This window comes from Dermacentor silvarum, chromosome 11, assembly GCF_013339745.2.
Source record: "Dermacentor silvarum isolate Dsil-2018 chromosome 11, BIME_Dsil_1.4, whole genome shotgun sequence".
Classification (NCBI taxonomy): Eukaryota; Metazoa; Arthropoda; class Arachnida; order Ixodida; family Ixodidae; genus Dermacentor; species Dermacentor silvarum.
In genome coordinates, this window is record NC_051164.1 from 89,566,647 (window position 1) to 89,591,513 (window position 24,867).

Sequence of the window (24,867 nt, forward strand, 5' to 3'; positions counted from 1 at the left end):
GTTGTCATAATAGACCACTCGGGACCGAGCGGAACGCTTCGCTGTACCGGGAATTTCGTTTATAAGCGCATGAGCGGACTTTATGAGAGACATATCAGTTACGAATACTATAGGAGAACTGATCACACATACTGTTATACACGTTGGCTCACGGACATTAAGTTTTATCTAAGCCTCTACTTCGCTTTTTACGCGAGGCTTGCCTCGAGACTGTTGTTCCACGCGTCAGTTAACTCTAATTTAAATACACATTTCACATATTAAAGGTAAGCCGTGGTCTGTGTTCTAAATACTGGGAACAGTCGCATAGTCTTTCGTATTTTGACATCTGCATTAGGTCCGAACGTATAAAATTTATGTTATCAAAATTTTCAGGGGTAATAAAATGGAGCTATGTATGAGTTGGCAAACGTTAATAGTTACAAAACCGAAGCCGAAATCAAAACAGGACAAGAGAGATGACTAGAAAAGTGCTCTTGTCCATACGTCTCTCGCGTCCCGATTTGATTTCGCGCTCGACTTTTGATGCGATTAGCATTATTTAGACACTTCCAAGGACTTCTCGGTATGCCGGTATCTGTTTAATAAAAAAATGCGGGTCGATCCCGAAGGTAGCACAGGCTTGAAATGTGGGTATAACATCTTTTGCACGGCACAGTTTAATGAAAGAAAAAAATATCCTTTAAAATTTATGTGGTGCCTGGAAGAATCGTACCCGTGTGAGTTACTCAAGGCCACCAACCCGACAGTTCAGCGCGCTGCGCCACGACTACCCGCGGGGAGGGAGAGATTAATTCTCAGTTCTCGCACGCACCGGAGCGCCGCGCACCTCGAAGGCCACGCGCGGACTTCGTGGTTGCGCCGCTAGGTGGCGCAGCGTGTCCAGAACGAAACGACAGAGAGGCTGCAGTACACGGCTCGTAGGCGCAATCTCAGAGGCCAACGGATCTCTGAGGCCACGCGTTTTTGGCGACCACGCAAAAGATTTCGCGCGGACTTGACGCGTCCCGGTGGTGGCAATGTGTCGGTACATTGCTTCACTGCTAATCGCATTATCGTCGACATTAATCCTGAGATGGGTTCTGCCGGATTTTTGCAGGCGTAGCGTACGCAACTTCAGAATCAGGCGCCATGTTACACATGCTGTAACATGGCACCTGGCGTCGCAGTGCGTCGGTCTTATAAATTTTACTCCGGCCTAGCGAGGACAGGCTCCACATTATAGGTGACGCCGACGTTCCTGAGGAAGTTCGCCGGATTCTGCGCCTTGGTCCTAAGTTCGCAGTCCAGCCTCAGAAAGATGCTGCGGAACTTCTCACTTGTGTCCGTGATGTGGCTAAGCTTGCGCCAGTGGAGGAACGTGAGTCCCGTGTTTCTCAGGGTGTCAATGTACTCTCTTGTGGACATGAGCGCACGGGAGTGCGGATCGGTCGGTTGGCCGCTACACTTCGGGAGCGCAGGCTCTGTGTCCTGCCTGCGGACATGGAAGGGGGTTTCGTAGTGATTACGCAGGGCGATTTCCGTGGTAAGGCCTCTGCGGCGGTACTTGCTGTCTTTAATCCTATTCGACGCGTTTCGTTGAAGAAAGTAAGGTCGCGAGCTAAGCAGATGTGTAAAGGTCTCAATTTGGCAAACATTGTTAAGAAAATCAATGGCACTGACGGACACTGCCTAGAAATGTTTTTCACCGCTAAGACCCATAAGGATGACTATCCCAGCTAAAATTACTATGACGTCAGCTTTAGTCCTGACGAAAAGCTTCGCACACGAATAGAATAATCTTTGCTAATAGACTGGTAATCATTCCGAGAATGTGCTAGTCGAAGTTGTCGAATATACGTTTCTGTTTCAATATAAGCGATACATTGCTGCTTCAGCAGCCCCAGCACTGTGCAAGAGAACATGCTGTTCTCTTGCTTAGATGAAAGCAGTTGTTTATTATTTACAAGCTTCTCAGTTGATCGGACGTTGATTTGCCAAAGGCGCTACATGTAACAAGGTGATGTTAGCATTTGCTTCTTTTTATTTATTTATTTATTTATTTATTTATTTATTTATTTATTTATTTATTTATTTATTTATTTATTTATTTATTTATTTATTTATTTATTTATTTATTTATTTTAAGAAGCAGACTCCCCACAACCTCTATATTTCCACTTTTCAAGAAAGGAGAAAATAATTGGCATTTCATCCTATATTCGAAGATCGTTTTTTCTCGAATATTCGTATTCCATTCGGACATTTTGTTCCCCTCCAAGTTTCTGCCAAAAGTGTTAGCACCGATCGAATGGAGTGACTGCGCATTTTTCTTGAGTCCCCGCCATATGCACCTATATTCAATTTTATGCTTCTGGAAAGTTCCTTCGCACGATCCGTGCCCCCCTGCAACTATTTTAACTAGACAGGTGTACTCTCTCGCAGATTTTAGCCGCGGATAACCGACCACCAATTCCTCTTCTCGTGCCAGGGCGTTGAACATTAACTCAGTGTGTAATCAGTTCATAAACTACGACATAGGTCCCCTCTCAGGCGCATAGAAATAGCCTCTACGTGACTATAGTTGAGTTATCCGGCGGTATTGTTGGGTGACAGGTAATCGGTTCACGCGTTGCTTTCGGTCTCCTATATCAATGACACAAACCTAGGCCCAGGTAAGGCTTTTCCCTGGATTCAAAGCGAACTCGAATGCGGCAAACTGGGAAAAAAAAGCGCACCCTACGTTTACTGCGTTGTCTATTTGCGTCTAGATGTTTCCAATGACACCGAAGCCACAGAAAGGGAGATACGTTAGAATTCAGAGAGACGATACGGTATAAAGGGAACATTAAAACAACAAAAGACTTTGCGAAAGGCAAGGAAAACTGTACGAAATAAAAGCGGCACACAACATAAGGCTGGCGACCCCAAGTTCGCCCTCTGAACCTAGTCGTGTTGAGCGAACAATCTTTCCTCAGAGCTGGGCACGTTGTGACGCCAATGTGATCGGTTTCAACCTTCTCTTTCTCACCTATTTCCATCGCTGGTCTTTCAAGGTCCACAGAGATGAATGGACGGGATCAACGACTCGAGCCGCGGATTGATGGAGCCACTTGTGAATTTTAATGATTCACACGCGACGCACCCGCTTCTATCTTACGTTCAGCGCTTTGTGCCTTTCGCGGGGGACGGCCGTAACCGTGCACCGAGACCTGTCACGTGGCGAAAGAGGGTTGAGACCCCTAGGGGACGACGCGCGGTCAGGGGTTTGGCGGCTGTAGATAGAAACCGATTTATCATATCTCCACAATTTTTTTCTCGTCTTTCATCTATTGCTGCTGGATACAGGCTGAGCTATTGATTCTCCATTTAGTATACGGTCCGTCGCTGCGCGCCGGCAGAAGACATGGAGACCCACGTGACCACAGGGACCCACGTGATCCCGTGCCCAGCATAAAGCGCTTCGACAAAAAATAGACAGCCGCGAATAGGTCGCCCAAGAAGGATTCACTGTCTCCAACAGTCGACTTTCCCTGATTCCCATACTTGTCAAAGATATATACCGGATCGCTCATTGGTCACCGTACTGATAAGCCACGTTATGCTGTTCGTGTAAATTCGGGCTTCTTTATCGTCGTCCGCATTTTGACACGTTCGACGGATAAAGCCTTTCTACAGAAACGTCGAATTAAATTCTTTGGTGTGTTGTTCAACGTGGACTCACTGAAAAATGAATGTCCACGCACGTACGCCCGCACGCACCCACGCACGCACGCACCCATGCACCCATGCACGCACGCACGCACGCACGCACCCACCCACCCACCCACCCACCCACCCACCCACCCACCCACCCACCCACCCACGCACGCACGCACGCACGCACGCACGCACGCACGTCTGTATGTATGTATGTATGTATGTATGTATGTATGTATGTATGTATGTATGTATGTATGTATGTATGTATGTATGTATGTATGTATGTATGTATGTATGTATGTATGTATGTATGTATGTATGTATGTATGTATGTATGTATGTATGTATGTATGTATGTATGTATGTATGTATGTATGTATGTATGTATGTATGTATGTATGTATGTATGTATGTATGTATGTATGTATGTATGTATGTATGTATGTATGTATGTATGTATGTATGTATGTATGTATGTATGTATGTATGTATGTATGTATGTATGTATGTATGTATGTATGTATGTATGTATGTATGTATGAACTGCCGTCGCAGTAAAAGAAAAAAAAAGAGGAATGGTAGCACAGTGACGCAGAGGTAACCTTTGAAACAGTGCGTTGCACCTCAAAAATAAGATAATCTATTTGATTGCTTTTACGTAAGGAGTGCGAATAACACGGGAAAGAATGTCTGTGGAACCGAATAACACGCGAAAATTGTTGCGCCGAAATGAGTAGAAGGAGTAAAAATAAAGAAGGAAAGGTAGGGAGGTCAACCAGAAGCACGTCCATTTGCACCGAAAGACCGCTCAATTCCCTAGCTGCTTGTCGGCACTGCTTGCGAAACAGCGTTACGAAAGCTACCGCGACCCCTCACATGGACCTAAATCTCGGAATTTCGGCATATCGAAATGACAAATATCATTGCCATAACTACGATTCATTCGCTTAACAATATTTGATCGTGTCTGCTCTATAGAAAACATAGAAATTTTAGGTAATAAAAGGCCGGTTGCTTCTAAATATTTAATAAAACATCTCGACTCAAACGTCACTGTGCATATCCACAGTGATAAGCTCAACTTGAGTCGCGAAAAGCGTTTACCGGATAACTTAATTCAGCTCCCGAAAACAGACTTTTGGCGAACATTTGTGAGAACAGACGCCATTGTCCCGACTAAGAAAGTTATAAAACTCTCAGCTGCTTAGATGTGTATGAAATCACAGAACAGAGAGCTTCAGATTGTGTACGTAACAGAAATATTGATATGTCACGCTATGTGACAGTAGTAATCGAATATACGAACGCTGAAAACTTGGCAACGACATTCGACATTCGTGGGTATGCACGTGACACACCGTGAAATAGAAAATACGCCCTATCGTAAACTGCAGTTTTCGTACTTCCATGATCTAAACCGTAGAACCCCACGGTAGCAATAGTCCTGACGTCATTTTGTAAGGCAAACTCTGCTCACAAACACGCCTTTAACTAACTAACTGATTGACTTGCTAACTAGCTAGCTCCCTCACTCACTCACTCACTCACTCACTCACTCACTCACTCACTCACTCACTCACTCACTCACTCACTCACTCACTCACTCACTCACTCACTCACTCACTCACTCACTCACTCACTCACTCACTCACTCACTCACTCACTCACTCACTCACTCACTCACTCACTCACAAAGTAACACGCAGAGCCATTCGCACACACAGCATATTTCAGTCATCCAGCCACTCGCACCACCTCCTGCCAAAACCGATACATCAAACCACCGTATACCATGCTACAACAACGGGCTACACACAAGAGCATCGCACTTTCAGCGACTAACCAACCGCTCCCGCATATCGGCGCACATCGGCTCCCACACAAGACGCGCCGTCGCGAAAGAAATCCCGTCGTCGCCCGCTTGCTTCTCTGAGCAGTACAAGCCGGCCGGAGTCATTCGTCTAGCGAACGCCTCATACCACGGCCTTCGGACCGGCTGCTCATTAGTCAACAACGCAGGCCCTATAAGCGCAGGCATCCCTGGCGCGGCCAGCTTGCCACTAGCGGAACAAAAGCAGCAAGGAGGCGAAGAACCCCCCATCGCTTTCCTCAGACGAACGTCGACGTATAATTAATCACGCCATCTCCTCGCCCGGCAACCTGGATGCAGACCACGCCGGTTAACGAGTTGCGTGAGCCACTGGATACGAGCAGCTGGTTGGAAGGACGGGGGGGGGGGGGGGGGGGGTGGAGCTCGGGAAAGCCGTCATTTCCGGCCGATCCGTCGAGAAAAGCGATACACGTCATCGCTACCAACCACGCACGAGCGGTCGCTCTCTGGCGTGTTGCAGCGTTTGCACGCCAAGTCTCTGGTGCGTACCTCTTTCTTTTTATTCTTCACGTTTTCGGGTGACTGCTTCATCCTCATCCCCTTTTCTTTTTTTTTCTTTTTTTTACGGCTGCGCTGTGCTTGCCATTAGAGAGCTTGCTTGCCGACTCAATAGCGTCAGCAGCAAGGTTCCCTGAGGCGTCGACGGCGACTGTACGGCTTACACCGCTCAGGATGAAAACAAGAAGAAAAATCGTTTGTAGTGAAACAAAGGAGTTAATAACGTAGTTTAATACGGAGAGCAGTTTGCCGGCGCGAAGGAGCAATCACGGTAGACGGGACGCCGAAGTTTGCCAAGCGAAACGGTATTATAACTTCATTCGCGGGAGTACTCGGAGAAGTGAGGTGACAAATGGTGTCAACGTTTGACAGGAGCTGCGTCGGAAATGAGCTGAGTTATGATGGCTGGGAAAGACGCAACGCAGACTTTTTTGATGTTGCGCTTTGTGGAGATGGGCGTCTCCGCAAGGTTACCCACTGCGGCAGCACAGCAGCTGTGGCGTTCGTTGCTGAACGTTAGGTTCTGGGTTCGATTCCCGGTGAAGTTACGACAGAGGCGGAATGCAAAAACCACCATGTCCTTCTAATTAGGCGGATGTTAAAGACCGCCCCTCCACCTAATCCGAGGTGGGGGAGGTCAAAGTTAATCCGGAGATCAACACATATGGCCTCCCTACACACAGCTTAGGGAAGTAAACACGCTATCAATCTTCTCCATGGTGCCTGCTGCGGAAATCAGGACAGGGCTGCTGTTGATCCACTTTCGTATACTGCGCAGCTTGGCCTCGTGTCGCACGGAGCTGGCACTCTCGCCCAATAATATTGCGTGGACATGCTTAGGATGCACAATGCCAGTTCATCACGCTTAACTCTCACGCAGGACCTACAACCCCTAAGGCGTCAAGTCCAGCGGCCTAAAAATTATTTCTCTGCTTGCACGCTCAGAGTTCTCCGCATCAACAGCGCTGCTACTGCGTAGTTCTGCATCGCTCGCAGTAAATCTGAAACAAGCAAAAGACCAATTCCCCCCCCCCCCCCCCCCAAAAAAAAAAAAAAAAAAGAAAAAAAGAACGCTCCCGATTTGCTTCGAGTGGCGTTCGTTTGAGGCGCGGCAATAACTCTCACATTTCCGCGCATATTGATCGCCACATTGCGCTAGACACTCGCGCACTCCGCGTCCGCGTTTGGTCGCGTGCGAAGCGCACTCCAACATGCAGCTCTTGGTCGATGCGCGCGTGCAATGCCACCACAAAAACGTAACGCTTCGTACTCGCCATTCCACTCACTAGGCGAGAAGGGTCGAAGTGATGGATCACTCGTTGTTTTATAACACGCCATAGCATAGCTCCGGCCATGCAATCTCTCGCTATGTTGTACACGCGCGAAATAGGCTACGCCCTGCTGCACAGCCGCTTCCACGCTCCTGTTCCCCGAAATTTACCGCTTCTGTCAAGCTCGCTAAGTACACTGCGGAACGCTGTTAGAGATAGCTTTTGTTATTGGCTATATTCTTTCTTTCTTTTTTTACATTGCCTGAATATTTTGCCTCTCTATAATAACGCGGCCTTAACGGAAGCACCCTTGGGCTTCGCTCATACGTGAAGAAAAGCGGGGAAAATATTCGACGGTGTTGCAAGACTACAGGTTCTAGCGATGCAAAGCTATCGGTAAATTGGCTATCGACAGTATTGATCGTTTAAAAAATAATAGTGATTTTATAAAAAAAGTTTATCGCTAATAGTACTATCTACAGCATTACGATTATTTGGAATTGACAGTGTTATCTGCATACAGTTTAGCGATTCTTGGCTAGTGATATTAGGAGAAATTGCGCGATATCGGACCATTAGTAACGTTTAGTCCATGCAGCTGGCAACAGAGAAACGTCGCGAAGGTTATGCTGCAGTGTTCACGCGCAGTACGTCATGTCATTTTACGTTATCGACAGTGCACTATCGCTAGTATTATCAACACTGCGCTCGATAGATACCGATAGTGTTCTATCGAGAGTAGTATTGCTCGTATTTTTGATGTAGTATCAATAGTACTAATACTAGTACTCTCGATATAGTATTGATACTGATAGTATCAATGATACTATCAAAAGTTCGATAACGACTAAACTATCGATAGTATCGACGGTATTATCGATAGTTTTGCATGACTACTAGCCACGTATGACCGTCAAGAAAGGAATATCATGGGGTAGATTTTGGGGGTGGAACGATCTCAAAAACTACCACTTACGAGTTATGCGACCTTTAGGAATGATAGTCATGCGTCGAAAAGAAAACATGTGCGGTTAATGTGTAGTTCGCTTGTTTTTGATGCTTCCTATTGTCATGTTCTATTTTTTGTCGTTGTTCTATTTCAGCCTTTCTGATCTGTCGCCTTATTCTTTCTTTGATCTTTCGTTGCTTTCTTCATACGTTCCATTTCTGTTTTTATCTCCTCCTTCCTGAAGTGAAGGCAGATACTGTGCCATTTCCGGTGGCGGTTGTCAGCCTGTTCCTTCTTTGATGCGAATAATAATAAGAGAAGGCACACTAAAGCAAGCAGAAGGTTTTTCCAAGCTCGTCTGGGCAACAGCAAATACGTGTAGCCGTGAAAATGCGGCAGCACCAACGTAGTGGTACGAGTAAAATGAAACATGAGTACCCAAAAAAGAAAAACACTGACAGACGGACAGACAAAGAAAAGAGCGCTTTGATATTACCTCCTGGGCGCTCCAGTTTTTGCAAACGCCTAAATTTAAGTACGCTCGTTGAGTTAATCCAGACGAGGCACGACAAACTGATCGGTTTTCCTGACATTTATTTTTATTAATCACGCATGCGGGCTGTGAGGAGCTATTTCCCTGAGATAAACGAAAAATATGTACTATCGTCATGGTTATGTGATAATACTTTCGAACTACCAACGAACAACCACCAATTATTAATTTAATTAGGACGACAACGTTCTCAAACATGATCGGTTTGCGTGTTAGCTCGGTTATCCCCTAACTAACGAAACACCGCCTCCAGGGGGCACAGTGTCTCAGAGACGACAAGTGACGTGCACATAACACAAAACACGCAAAACTCAACAAACCAAACGAGCTTTAATTAGAAGTGGGCGAGAGCTTACGGCAAGAAAAGTACAGAAAATTGCGAATAATCCTAGGGGCACACAACGAAGTATTAACGCGCGTTAGTGCGACGGCCTTACTTAAACGTAAAGTTTCTTACCGCCTAACCAAACAGGCAGACGGTCCCAATAATCACACAGTTGGCAGGAAAACAGCACAGCAGACTCATCACGTACTAGCGAGCGGGGTTAGTCCTTGTTGTTTTGGGGAGTCAATTGAATGTATGGAACATGGCAAAAAATGAACTACACGCGAGACTTATGTCGTTGAGTTTATAAACGAATGAGGGCAGAGAATAAGTATCTGAACAACTTTTGGGAGCTGCATAGGAGGAAAATGACACGAACCCGCGAAGGACTCTTCGGGGGGGGGGGGGGGGGGGGGGACCTGTCGTTATACAACAAAGGACTTCGGCTCCCGCGGGGTCGTGAAATAGCACTTCGCAACAATTCAATATACTTCTGGATCCATCGATGTCTCATTAATTATGGCAGCTACACCGCGAACCACAGATCATCTAAAGCTCACGTGACATTGTTAAAAACATTCATTTTTATCCTGCTCCTGTGCCTCGGTAGGGCCGACACGACTGCTCTGTCAACGGTGATACTACGCCAGTATCTCCGGTAGTAATTCTCGTCCACAATATTGTCCTGCCTGCGTTAATAGTTTTACCGGCTAAAGTTACGAGAAAAAAAGAAGGAGGTGTGGGTACAAAGACGGAGCACCATTAGAACAAAGCGGTTGAAAAGAGAGGGATAACGAAGTAATAAGAAAAAGGCAGGCAGTTTGATTAGGACGACGCCAGTTGGTTACCTTGCATTGGGGAAGCGAGAAATGAGACTGAAGGATGCGAGGATTACCTAACTGACCGATCAACGCTTCAGTGCGTGCGTGTCGGTGCATACTGGGAAACGGTTGTAGCAACTAAGTTAGGAAAAATACCGCGATATGTTTTGTCAATCAAGTAACGTGGAAGTCACTGTCTCGTCTCTGGGACAACGCTGCTTCGTTATGTTCACTTCTGCGTTCATATTTACTGTGTTGTATTATGTATTTGGTGGCTTCCCTCCGTAATGGCTTAAAGCTCTGGAGCTATATAAATGAAATGCATGAAAAAAAAAAAAATCATATCCGAAACACGTACAACCCTGTAAATCAAGCTTCACCCCGCACCGACTTAAAGTGCGGGAAAGTATATTTGGAAAGCGCAGTAACGACAAGAAGGAGACGGGTTGGTAAGGGACGTGCACGTGTACGTCGTAAAAGAGAAGAAAGCACTGATTCGTGCATCCTAAGCGACGAAAGAATGACATTGTATAATTGTATGAAACGAAAGGAAGAACGAAGGTAAGGCAACAGTGTGTGGACATGGCACGAGTTGGGTACGCGCAGGGATGAAGTTATGCGGGGTAAAGCTGAGCCAACCAGAAGCCAACAAGGAGCAAAAGCCGAGAATTACACTTGTGCTGGGGTATAGGGTTGCGTCAGCCAATTTCGCTGCAGCGGCAGCGAACCGATCAAGAAGTCAAGCGAACCCAAGAGAAGAACGCGACCAACCGAACACAACCAGTTAAACTGCCTCTTAGCCGAGACACATGCGAAGCCGAGGCGAATTAGCAAGACGAGCGAGGTTTCTGTCAAGCTAGTTACCCCATTAATTGTTTATAAATTAAGCATATTCTGGGGCGTTACGTGCCGAAACTACGCTTTGGTTATGAGGCACACCGTAGTGGGGACTGTCCACTAATTTCGACCACCTGGGGTTCTTTAGCGCGCACTCAAAGCAAGATACATGCGGGGTCCTGCATTTTGCGCCTCATCGAAATGCGGCCGCCGCGGCCGGGATTCGATCCTGCGACCTCGTGCTTAGCAGCGCAACACCATAAGCAGCCACATGGCGGGTCAGTTGCCCCATGACTGTTGCGATGCGAAGCGCTTTAAGGTTATGCACGAGACATAAAGGCAACGAGAAAGACAATCACGTGCCACCTTGATTACCATATGCCTTGTTCTAGGCTTAACATTGCAAAATAAAGTTATAAGAACAACCTTGGTTCTACTGAAACCGAGAACTCACCCTCTGTCCGTCTTTCCACCAGGTTATCACAGGGAGTGGGTCGCCCTCGGCGTCGCATCGTAAAACCAGTGTAGTGCCCGCTGAGGCGTTGAGCGTAGTCCGAGGAGGGTCCTTCAAGCCTGGCCGGCACTGAAAAACAACAACAAAACAAGAGGGATCAGTCAGAATTTAGTCAAACACGGTCAACTGCATAAGTGCATATCAGTGAAGATGAGCGATTGACCCTTTCCCGCCGTCGCTAAGGTCAAGCGGAAGGTGTCATTGGCGTATTTGTTAAAGACCGTCAGACAATCGCTTTGATTTCGCTGTCAGCATGATTACACTGCCAGTATGTCAGGTGATAAAATTAAGAAACGTGCAGGTAGAAATTGGAATCAGCTAGCGCAACACAGGGCTAACTGGAAATCGCAGGGAGAGGCCTTCGTCCTGCGATGGACATGCGAATGGGAATGGGATGATGATGACATATACATATGAAGAAACAGCACCGCACGAAGAGGTGTACTGCATTTTGACTTTACCTTACAGTAAACCTCAATTTCTTAGCACTCTGGCTTGCTCCCCACCTAAACCCTTGGTTGCTCGGCCCTTTAGCTTGGTACATCAAGTTAGCACTGAACCTTAGCGGTGTTGTTTAACCCAGTCCCTAAGGACCAGACAGTGCAGCGGAGTTTGGCAGTCAAGTCCCACAGGTGACTTTGCTATTGTGTGAGAAATAATGCTAATTGTAGCGAAGAAGAAGATCCGCTTCTGGGTTTGTGACTGCGCGCGGTATCAGAGCTTATTCTTTGCCGCAACCGACTAGGTTTTTGTTGGTGCTCTGTCGCTTAGCGAAATCATCTTAAACAATGATTACATTCTAGTTGTCGTTCTATTTCGTCTTGCTTTTTCGTTAACCTGACGTTCCATTTTCGACGAAGTGTATACTAATCGCTTAGTACACTAACACCTGATGTGACAGCCGCAACAGTTGGAAATAAGCTAGACAAACCCAAATCTGAGCTAGATAAAAAGGGTTGCTCCCGAATTCCGCCCCTTGGGAAACAAAGGCCCGTTTGCAGTGCGGTGACATCGCAAACTACTTTCGCCGGGCGATTACAACATAGGGCACGTCGGATACACCCCACGTTTGGCAAGCCCCGCCGACCTAAGCAATCTCCGTTCCTCGCTCAAATGGGCGCTTCGTAACGTTTTCGCCGACGCCAGGCATTCAGGCAAGTTCACCGCGAGGTTTCTTCACACCGAGCTGTGTTCTTTTTTTTTTCTTTTTCTCAGACATTCGGCACGCTTTCCTGGACGTTTTATTTTAAGTTTGGGCCTTTGGTGATGCCCGCTAAAGCTATAAATACAAATAATAAAAAAAAGCTAGACGAAGGGGCACTCCACGACGCCGCCCAGACGAGCCTGCTTACAGGACCGAGGAGATTTGTTGTCGCTTCATTACTGTCGCGCTGTCGAATCACTAATGCGCCGCCGACAAAAAAGAAAGAAGAAAGAGAGAGAGAGAGAGAGAGAGAGAGAGAGAGGTGAGGAAGAAGTCGAGCGGAGGTGTGGCGGAGGGGTACACAGGGTTCACATCTATGGCCAAGGCCCTTCTCTGCAACCGTGCAAGCGCGATCGAAGCGACGGTCGCGAGCGCCGCCGACGCCCTCGCAAATGGGACAACTTGTCTCTGCCATTCACACTTCGTTACACGACCTCCTCGACCTCGCTGTTAAAGCTACACGTTTATTCGCGACTCGCAATTGTTCACCTATGCTATTAACAAGCGTGCGGCTAACTGAGGAGCCTAGGATGGAGAAGATAAAGGAGGAATGGTCGAGATGGAACAACAAATGTGAACAGTTGGCGCAAAACGAAGCAGGCGTACGCGTTTTCATAGACATCCCTGAAGCCGTATTTTTCAAACGATCAACTTCAGTTTCCATTCTTTCCACACTTTCGTCAATGGACGCCTTTATAAATAGGTTCGGCCACGCGGCGTGACGAATAGGAAGAAGAGCAAACATGGAATATGATATGCAACGTTACAGAATCCAGGCCCCGAATAGCGTGATGAGTCGACAAGGTGTAGGTGTCGCTGCCAGCGTTGGATGATATTTTTATATTTTTGATTGGTTGATCAAGCTTCCTACGGACGCGAAGTTGAAATACGTACGTAGTTCTAACAGAACAACAGCGAAGAAAAACACACGAACAGGACAGAAATGAACAGAAGCGACACTTGGGGAACGGGGGACGTGGTAGCGGAGGACGCAAGATTAAGTGCAACCAACCGGGGCCCTTGCTACTATACCCACGCACAAACCGGAGACCTGGTGTTCAGCAGCATCACGTCATAGCCATGGGGCCACCGTGGCGGACGAACGGACTTGAGTACATATGAGAACAGAAACACTGCGCAAGGTATACCACGGCTTTGAGGTAATGAGTACGAGCCACATACTATTATTACACGCTTTTCCGGTGTCCATCCACTGCGTCCGATTAAACCAGTTCCAATGCTTGCCCCATGGTCACTTCGCGACAGGCTGAGTTACGTATTGGCAGGACCGAATTCAACACGTCAAAAAAAAAAAGCAAAAAAAAAAAAAAGCAAGACAACGGCAAGGAAAGGACAAGACACTCAGTGCGGAGGCTTCACTTATTCACTTATTAAATATTATTCCGAAATACATCCGGATGATCGCAGAAGATATTTAATTCTGCGAGCCGTCCACCATCAGCGGTCAAGCGTCCACGTGCCCTTGACGCTTCGGCGAATGGACTCTACTTGGGCGACAAAGCCTCACTTAAGTCTCAATCCACAGCTTTTAAAACACGAAAGCAAATTTGCATTGCGACGAGCCCGCAAAAGAAAAAAAATACACAGAGAGAAAAGAAAGGTCGGGTCGCGACACGCGGATAAAAGCGTAGGTGGGGGTGGTGTTTCACTCCAGCGAATTTCGAAACGCAGGGCGTATTACGAAAAGCGCTCTGCGGGCAAGCTTGCTTGCGTAGGCACGGAGCGCCTTTCAAATTTTCAAGATAAAGTGAGAGAGAAGAACAAAACGAAAAAAAAAAACTAAGAAGCAAAGAAAATGTCGACGCATGAACTTACGCAGATCCAGAAAAGCAAGAAAATGACCTTTTGTGCTCTTGAGCAAATAGAACTACTGTTTCGAAACGCAAACCGTGTTATACAAAGCACTCACTTAAAAACCAGTATGGACAAAGAGGCGGCCGTGTATATCTTCTGGCTAAACGAATCGCAGAAGTATATATATAGATATACATATATAAAAGAAGGGTGCGGTAGAAGCTCTAGACGCAGTGTAAAGGCAATACGAGAGCTGTTATTCTAATTTGAATCAGAAATAGTTCGTTTCCGCGCAGTCTGCAAAACGAAACATACGTAAGACAATGGGCACGGGAAACAAAGAGCGGAGAAAAATGTTGAGCTGTATGACAATGCCAGTGAAGAAAAAAGGAAAGAAAGAAAGAAAAAAAAAGTGACAAAGGACGCTGAAAGTTTCGCACGCGTTCACAAAGCCCCTCGCTCCCTACTTCCCCCTCCCACGCACGAGACATGTAGCCAATGTTTCTCAAACAGCCAAGACAAGACAAAATAAAGAACCCGATGGGGGGCATCATTGTTTCAATTTCGGTCTAGGTTTGGCAGTAAGGACAAGAGGAATTCCAGACCAGAACAAGAGGAAGCAAACAAAAAAAAAAAAAAAAGGATACAGCAGACCAATCGTAAACGGGATTACGCGTATACGGAGCTTTGGGTATAGCCCCGAACCAATCGAGAAATAACTCGTGTTGAGAGAATACAGTGACGAAAGAGAACGCCGTGCTATTGCAGTAGAGATCAGAACGAGAAGAAAAGAATGGTGAAAACCCACCAGAACGGCCTGTAGCAATAGCCATAGCCCGGAGACAAAAACGAAGCCAAAGTTCCATTTTTGTATCTGCGTTTCTCATATTCAACTGCTATTTCATTCCTTGAGTGCATGGTTTTTATCTCTATTTTCCTCAGTCAAATCTGCCTTTGCTCGTTCATTCCGCTCGTTCGGAACTCTCGCAATTACAGAAATTTATTTCTGGAATGTCGTTTCTCGTACAACGCGCTATACCTTTTCTTTCTTTCTCTCTCTCTCTCTCTCTCAGCCTGCAATAATGAAGCCCGTGTAAGCCTAAGAAATAATAATATAGCTTGAAACCTCCCCACTGGCCTCGGTATTAATTTTCTGCGCACGGCGGCGGCAATGAAGATATTGCATTCCGGTTCGGGTGGCGGCTTAACTCTGTATAGAGTTTCATTCCTTTTGTATCGAGTCCACGACTCCCTCTCCCTCGTCATAGTTTATTGTATTCTTGTTTTGTCGTTATTTCACGCGCGCCTTTCAAGTGAAACGACCAAGGCGGATTATTATGGAAATGAAATGGATAGAGACGACGCTGAAGTTATGGCCAATAGAGCACCTCACTCATTAAAGACATAGAGAGATACAAATTAAAACGATAACCTGGAGATGCTGGCCCTGCGGCTGATCGTCTACCGAATGCTTTCCAGCAACGAAGATGACCACAAACAAATGTTCTGGCATTCCAGAAGAGTTTCTGGCATTCCAGAACTTGGAAAATGCTTCTGGTAGTAATGGAGGACGGGGCATTGTTCCAGAGAATAAATGAACGCGCTTTATTGAAACGCAGACATTTCTGCCAGCGTGGACCATGACGCCCTCAGACCAACAGCATACCACTTCGACTGAGGCTGGCCCGTCGACGCACCAGCCAGACAACGCCATAGATACATATCCAATGCGACCACTGCTGTTACCATCACCAGTTATGAGTACTGGATTCGCCCTGCTGGCGACTCGGCCCTGTGCAAGGCTGTGCCGTAGTCGCTGGTGGCCTTCGCCATTGAAACTGGACTAATCTATCGCATTTAACTACACTTACCCATCCCCTCCTTTATCAAATTAGGTCGAAGTCACATCCGTAATAAAGCGTAAAGTCTGTGTCTCTCTCTGGCACCGTCTGCATATAGTTCCCTACATGCTACTTTTCGCGAGGAAGGGTATGAGGGATTGAAAGGCCCTGTATGAGACTATCAGTTCCTTGGTTGATGAAATTCGAGTGCGAAGGTTGGTGTGACATCGCGGCGCCTTCGAAGGCGATCATTTGTAGAAGCAAGACACAGGATCTTGTTTGCCTGCGTTCATTAAGAGTGCCAGTCACGAAGGTTTTGGCACGCTATGACGGCGCTTTTCACACTTCGAGGGTGAACGTTGGCCAGCGTATTTTTCACAGTTCCGTTCAATGAGCGCAGCGAATATCAAGTGTCGAAGCGCCAAAAGCGACGCACGTTCGTTCGTCCCAGGTGTAAACCTCCTGCGACAGCAGTGCACAGGCGTACAAGTGTATAAATCTGGGGTGGCCGTGGCCCCAGGGCGTGGCCTGTTCGTCGTCCCAGATTGGAAGGCCGGCCACTTCAGTCCACCCAAGGGAATCGGGCCGCCGTGACGAACCTCTCCAACGACGACCGGTCCCACGGGGTCGCAATCACGACAGATCAAATCAGAACAGATCAAAAATCAAAAGATTTTTTGCCCCATGTACAAAAACGATTTCCCTTTAATTACAAACTGGAACGTCACCTTTTAAAATTTCGCAGCAGATTGCAAGAATTATGCAGATCTGATGCGCATGCTAAATGCGGTTAAATAAAGTTATGGAAATAACGACCATGCGTAAAGATTTGCCTACATTAATTCTATGCAACGTGTAATCTCATGCAATGCTTATGTACCGCAACCGTCAGGACTTATATGTTCCTTCTGTGGCATTGGCACACACATGTAGATTCATTTAAGGTACCTCTACCCCTTCTATCACAATGACACATACCCGACCCCTTAACCCCCCTCCGCCCGGCGTAGGGTAGCAAACCGGAGGCGTGCGCCAGGTTGACGTCCCTAGCTTTTCTTCCTCCTTTCCTTTCTTCTTCTGCTCCTCCCGTTCGGGCGGATCAACCAAGAACAGGCACACACCCAGCGGTAACTAATAAGCTGCTAATTAGTAGAAAATGAGGCACATCAAAGAAGCCGCTGAACATATTGCGCTATTGCACTGAAAGGCCTGCGTGCTTTAGGGATGCATAAGAGCCGACATTATGCGTACATGTTTCATGCAGGAACTTCTTTTTCATGATGCACATGAACTTCTTTTTCTCGCACTGCTTTGGCGGTCAGCAAACAGGGTTTATATATTGTGCGCCGGCCAGAACAGTCGAACCCGGATATATTGAACCCACATATATTGAATTATTGTGCATAGCGACCAGCAGTAAAGTACCCATGAAAATTTTGTATAACATTTTCATTTTATATATTGTGTGTGTGTGTAATATGGACCTTCTGTAGCATGTTCGTGTCAGTTTGTTTGTAGGCATTCAGGAGCTTTGTAGTTCCCACGTTTCTTGTCACGTCATACTTGAGGAGCGATCTGAATCTGTTACCTCGATATATTCTGCTACCAGTCTATTAAACTTCTCGTTAAATTGCAAATATATCCGGCGAGGCACACACGCCAAACCGCTGGAAAGAGAGCAAAGAAAGCTTAACTTTATTAAAGGTTTCATTCTATTGCGAACACCTCCGCACACTTCCCATTTTTTTTTTACAAGCCATGTACGCTTATCACGAAAAAAAAAGTAATCAACAAAATAAATGTGCGGGAGATAAACGTCTTTGCCGGGAACTAGGGGTCCAAACCGTTAATTTTCTTCGGGCCGTGACCCAAATCTAGCGCGAACGTTAGTGCGGCAGTGTTCCGGAACAGGGCGGTGGTGCACTAATGATTCTCCGGTGTTAGGCTGCGCGGCTCTAAGGCGTGACCGATCTTCTCGGGGTTTTTCCCATAGGTTCTTTCTGATTCTGCGATCTCGCATTTATCGGCAGCAGATCGTAGCGGTCGAGGCGTTGGAAAATCATTTCAGAGTGCGACCGTGCGCGATGTTCAAATTTTAAAACGCGCTTCACTGGATACATCTTGAAGAAAGTAGAAACAAATAAGAAAACACCGTGAAAAGAAGAAAATATGATACCGGGAGCTGGAATTTCGAGTTTATTATTTTTTTTTGTGGTGCGGTAGTCACTTTCCCACACCTTTTTCTTTTTGCTCTTCTTTTCTGTCTTAGTCATCCTTTCTTCCGTGCGCGTACCCGTCGTGATGGCAAAGTGGCTCTGGCGTTCTGCTGCTCAGCACGAGGTCGCCGGATCGATTATAGGACGCGGCGGCCCGAAAGGCAAAGCATCGATTGCGACAGCAAATTCTTAGACATCTATCCGAAGTAAGGATAGTAGTTTAATCGGTCGTGTAAACTGGTAAATATGCGCTTACTAACTAAATTAACAAGCACAGTGTCACGCGCGCATAGGCAAACATAAACACATCTCACTTGATGACCGCGGACACTCGCTGTCAAAACGCTGGCGTGAGGAAGCGCGGCTGCAGCAGCGACCGAAGTGACCTTCGTGCTGCCTCTCGCTTCAACTAAGCGGCGAGAACACAGCGTACATGAAGCTGTGAGTCGTCGGCGCACCTAGACTCTGTGGTCATTGCAGATCGCTTTCAAGATGGGGCCCGCGCGGTCGCGCTCAGCCGCGCCCCATACGCAGCCACCGCCCACTACTGGGAACTACAAGTGGCAAAAATTATTCCGCAGACGTCTACTGCGGCGTCCTTTGTAGCCCTATAGTTGCTTTAAATCAATTTACTGCGTGCGGTAGGCTAGGCGGTGCTTTGCCTGAGCTCGCTGAATGCTTCCGGTTGCATTTCGTTGGTGTCCATTCATATGCAGAAAATAAGTTTTCGGAAGCCGTCAATTAATAATTCTTCATGCGTGTCGCGGCAAACGGAAAATTTTAAAGAGACAGCCACATTTTAAGCGATACTACTACTTCCGCTATAGCTACGATGAGCTATTCGAAATACCGAGGAATCATCCGTATCGCCATTGTTTTATGAGCGCTTCGCACTATGCGTGTTGCGTAAAGGCGTGTTGTCCATGAGATTCTTGTAAAGGTCCCAGCCTTTAAAAAATACCAACAAGCGCGAAAGCGCCCTGGATAATTTACTAAATCACTGCTTTGCACTAACCAGTCTCGGTTTTGGTAACCAGGAGCTGGATGCGTGATGACGTCATGACATAATGGTTAGCACCGTTCCTGCAATAAGTGATGGCTAAAACATGGTGTATCTGACGTGTTTCCAGCTTTCGAATAGCTTCCGGCGCACGTAACCGGCATTGCCTTCGAGATCTGTTTCTGTTATCGAGAGTGAACCATCGCTTGGACGTGGATTCGAACACCAGCTATTGCCGCGGCTGCCACATGTGAGCGCAGTGAAAACAAACAGCGCCTAATGAAATCTATACTTATCGCTACACGAAGTGAGCAAAGTCCTCACGTCACGGTAACGTCGATGACGCCAGGTCCGGACCTGGCGTTTACACGACAATGCCGTGTAAACGTTTTCCAACGTCCGTACGCGCTAGGTGTCATCTTCTTATGCGTGAGATGCGGATGGTAAAGTTTATAGAACTTCTAAAACGAAGATCAGTCCTCCTATAACTTGGTTTACCTGAACTAACGCTGTATGCACACTGGTCAGCCCTACACAGGGCTTCACTATTTTAGAGAGAAAGCTCTACTACGCCATGTCCCACAAAGTCATCGAGTCACAATGACCTTGAGCCAGCGGAGCGCAAGTGTGGCAGGTGTGACGTCACGCCACGTGATTCGCTGCGGAGCGGCGTCGCAGCTGGGCTCTCTCGGGGCCTCGCTGCTGCGGTACCACGTGACTAGACGAGGGTTTAACGGCTACTTCGCCGGCGCTTGGTCGCTCAGTATCGCCATGGATGGTGCGCCGGCTGGGCCGTCTGCGCGTGCGCTTCTGCGCGAGCGACAAGCTGAATCCAATCATCCAGTAGATATAGCTAGACGGCAGGCTGCGAAATCTCAAGCAAAGGCAAAGTTGGCAGCTAAAACACCGGAGCAAAGGGAGGCCGCCTGATTAGCACGTTGTAGAGAAGCAATTACCAAGCGCGGAAGCGTGCATTAATGAAACACTGTGTGCATAGTCTTTGCAAAAACCAAGCCGCACAAACCACGATAACTAGGTTTGCAAGAGTTAAACCTCAGCCAGTTTTGTTGTTTTTTTTTCTCTCAAGTTGTGCAGCGGTCCCGCAACAAAGCTTCGCAAGACTCTGCCGGTCCTGGCGAGTCCGCGGCGACAGATTTGAGCTCCCCGGACGCGCACATACACGTACACAAAGGCCAGGGCGAAGGCTTTGTTCCGGGCGCGCCATCAGGGCCACAACTGAGTGTGGGAGGGGGGGGGGGAGGCGAATACCGGCTCCCCTTTCATTGGGAAGACGCAAGGCGCGCCGGACCATCGCCACTGTGTTTGAGCGGGGAGGGGGGGCTTCACTGCCGAGCTCCGACCATTGTTCCTCGCAAGATGGGTTCGAAGAGGAGCTTGACGTATATAGTATATGTGGCAACCGCAGGCGTGCGCGCGCTTGTGCATCAGTGGGAGGCGTTCTTCCTTTCGTTTCTTACTTCTCCAAGTTGCAGCAAGCTGCGATTTGTCATAAACGATAGAAAAGCAAAGCGATCACGCGGCCTGCGCGCGTGGCATTGCTACACATATAAGTAAAACGAAATCCGAAAGAAACTAAAATTCGAAGGCACACTCAGGAAAACCCCGGTAAATCGAGGTCGCGTACAGATATATAGACAGACATTCCACGTGGAACACGGGAGGCGGATGAACGCGGTCATATACACACACGCGAACACTGTCAGGAGGACAGGCCTTCGGCGACGCTTGCTTGCCTCTTTGCTGATGCTTTTTTTTCTTTTGTTGGTGCGTTCCAGCGTGCAGGATAAGGCTTGCGGCAGGACAGCTGCAGGTGACAGCTGTCTAGACGCTGAGGAAGACAGGTCTCATCCGCGGCTCCCGGAGAGGGCCGGATGAGACGCTCGGCTTTCGCGAGTTGCAGCTACGTGAGCAGGGGATGCGCGGAGATATGAAGAGACGGTGTCAGCGGACGGCAGGGACGTTCGCCGAAGAAACGGAAGTATTTGGCGAGCGTGTGAGCGGCGCGCCAGTGGCCGAGGCAGTCTCAAACCTCTTACCTTATAGTCTGCCGACGAACGAGAAGCTTTCCGGTGCGCCACCAGGTCACGCTGATTGCACAGAATGATATAAAACTAGATCACGGAGATTAACAAATACGGCACGATAGAAATCAGGAGGAAAAAAAATCTGCGCTGTAACACAAAGGGCAGTGCTTTGCTATTTGAGGCCCGAGCTGGCTGCCTGAGAACAAAAATTCCGGAGCAAATATTCGCGACAGATTGAGGCATTGTAGATGCCGCCTTAGCGACCGTATACACCTACGAATAATGATGCGTTGTTACTGTGCGCCCCAGTGAAACGCCCCCCCCCCCCCCCCCCCCCCTCGCATTCTAGCCATCCACTGACAAGCAAAACTCTGTGCACAGCACGTATGATGGAATACAAAAGTGCCTCCTCAATAGAGCTGTGAGGGTGCCAGTCAAAATAGTGCACAGGCTATTATGACACCCCCCCCTCACTGTAATGAGTGCCACCACACAATCTATCTGCTGAAGTACCAGTGCAGGACCGGACACAAAGTCCGGTGACATCCGGTGAGTTTCCTTTACAAAATGTTGCGACACGCCTCGAAAGTCGTACACGTGCGTGTACGTTGGTGCCGAAAAAGCCTTAGTAAAGTTGGCTCTTTCACAATAAGAGTATTGATGTGGAGAAGCGCGCTTCTGCCATTGACTTCGCTACACAAGCGATCGCAACGCAAGCACGTCGGGCAACTGCATTCGGTAAGAGGAAGGAATGCTTTCCCGATGCAGTGTACGGTGAACGAGCCCCAAGCTGAGCGCCGATGATGACAGCAGCGTGCAAATCGGATCCTATCGATTACGCAGCAGGCCGATCAAACGCCAGTAACGTCATGCGGAGACGAGAATCAAGGTTGTCGGAAACATAAAAACGATGTTCAGAAATATCGAAAGCTTGTCCTGAGGTAATCAGAGACCAGTCCTATACACTAGCAAGGGATTAAACTATCGACAGCAAGCAAAAATTAATCGATGTTAGCTTTTAACAACTCTTGTTTTCCGAACGAGACCGTTAGAAACGTGGCCTCAGCATTCGACTAGAGAAGACAATTCATGATGATTCAAATCATGCACTAGAGCAGACCATTCATGTAACCGCCACATTCTGCGTTACTAGAGTTGTCGCTGCCTACAACTACTAGCGATCTGGGTCAGACCAAAAGACAACCACGCACGCTATACACGACAGCCTCCCCAAATTCTGCAAAATATTCATCCTGGATACAAAGTCAATTGCATGCGCAACTGTGTGAAAGTGGGTTTAAGATCGTCGTTAGCTCTCGTGAAAGTTCACAGTGATTGGGTTTAGACGGTTTTGTCGTCACAGCCGACGGAAAGCACCCTTGAAGTGCCTTTCGAAAACCGCGAGTTGGCACAAAAATTCATGAGCTATTCCATTCTGTAAAGGTGGATGACCAGCGAAGCTGTTTAGCGCACGACACAGAGGTGACACAGAATTTTGAAAAAAAAAAAAGATACGAACATATTGTCCTGATCGGTGGTCATCGTGGCGATAGGTACGCACACAAATTCGCGCATCACCTGTGTTATTAAATCTGTCCGTCACGTAAGACAATGAATGGTTCATACCTCCTTAAGCAATGGCTTATACCCCCGTAAACGCGGCCTCCCCATTACGACGACAGAAGAAAAGTGAAATTCTACACTGGAATGAAGAGCGGCAACGGATCCAACTTTGCAAGAAGACGACGAACGCTTGAGCAGTGGCACGAGCGCGCGCCAACAAGCCATCTAAGGAAAACGACGACGACGCTCTAGCCATTGCTGATGATGATAGTTCTTCCGCGCGGACGCCATGGCCTAGCCGTTGACAGCTTCGTTGTAAAATCCACGAGGCAGCATTAACATATGGCAACCTTTTAGGACAATAAAAACAGTTTTCACGGCCAGGAATCACGAAGAGATGATCACTCTTTCCACTCACATGAAGACGCTGCCTTCAGCATCTAACCGGGGTATCAAACAACAACAACAACAACAACAACAACAACAACAACAACAACAACAACAACAACAACAACAACAACAACAACAACAACAACAACAACAACAACAACAACAACAACAACAACAACAACAACAACAACAACAACAACAACAACAACAACAACAACAACGTTTGTTCACGTTCGTAGCATACCATTATGTAATAAGAAACGACTTGAAATGTAACTATGTCCCTGTGCGGTATTCGGGTACGAGTATATAGTAGAGAGCTGGGCGCCATATTGCACGCACTGCGCCCAGGCCACGCTAGGTTCCTTCTATTCGCGAGTTTTGGCGAAAAGCTCAACGCAAGCGCACAAAAAAAGAGCAAAGCGCTTCTCACCAATAAAGCTCGATCTCCTAAAAAACGTCTGTATATATGGACGGAGCGAAAAAGCCTAAAACAATCACGCAGCGAGAGACGAGAGAGAACACGGCGCGCTCGACATGTCGGCGAGCCGAAACCACTTAGGCCTCGAAAAAAGCGTAAGGGATGAGACATCGATGAAGACACCGGAGGCCCGGGGAGTGGGCGTAGTGTCTATCGCTTAAAAGCCCGCTCGAAGGCGAAGGCCGGGATCAAAACAAAGCCGCGATAAAAGCATCTTACGCAGCCGGCGGCGACGGCTGAAGAGCTAGACAGACAAGAGAACGTGACGCACTCCATACACGAGCTTAAGGATGCTTTCTACGGGAGTCCCCTCTAGACGTCGGCGGGCATGCAAAGCCCTTCTATTCCGGCTTTTAAGTAGAGGCAACGGGAGCAAGGAAGGCGAGAGGAAGAGAGAGAGAGGTTGAAAATGGCCCTGAGCCGCCGAAAACTCGCTTATTTCGTGCGCGCGGAGTCGCCGGAGGATTAAAGAGGGAACGAGATTCGATATAAGCCCGATGCGGCGTCGGCGAAGAGACGCCAGCAATGGAAGCGAGATGGACGCGTTAAGGAAACTGGTATAGAGCTATACATAGGGCGCGCGGACCCTCCGAAGCGAACCGGCAAGCTCTTTTCGCAGCGTTCTCGGTCCCTCCGAGGACCCGTAAAAACTGCTCGCGGCGAAGGCGGCAGCTTCGAATGTCCGCGTCGGCGAGATGGAGAACAAAGCCTTCCGCCGCCCTCTCCTGCAGCTCTCACTGCATGGAAGCGGTGCACTTCGCTCTACTATACGTTCGATGGAAGGGGCGTGGTTAGTACCTCTCAAAGGCGATTTCAGCGCGCCGGGTTTCCCGTTCGTGCGAGTGTTCTCTCGCTTTGGCTCTGAGAGAGCGCCGCCCGAACCACTACATATCTCTCTATTCGAGGCTGCGTGTTTTCCCTGGAGGAAGAGGCTCTGTCTAGAAAGAGCCCGTATACAGGAAGAAGGCGCGA

At 47.8% G+C, this 24,867-nt stretch overlaps 1 protein-coding gene across 1 annotated transcript in view; it reads right to left on the reverse strand.

The window, feature by feature from the left end:
- Window positions 1–24,867, reverse strand: part of LOC119433592 (tyrosine-protein kinase transmembrane receptor Ror2-like) — a gene marked incomplete at its 5' end in the record, with an annotated part of 134,482 nt that overhangs the window by 42,173 nt on the left and 67,442 nt on the right. The window contains one exon of the mRNA XM_037700846.2: window positions 11,281–11,409. Coding sequence (XP_037556774.2) covers window positions 11,281–11,409 — 129 coding nt within the window. The remainder of the gene's footprint in view (window positions 1–11,280; window positions 11,410–24,867) is intronic.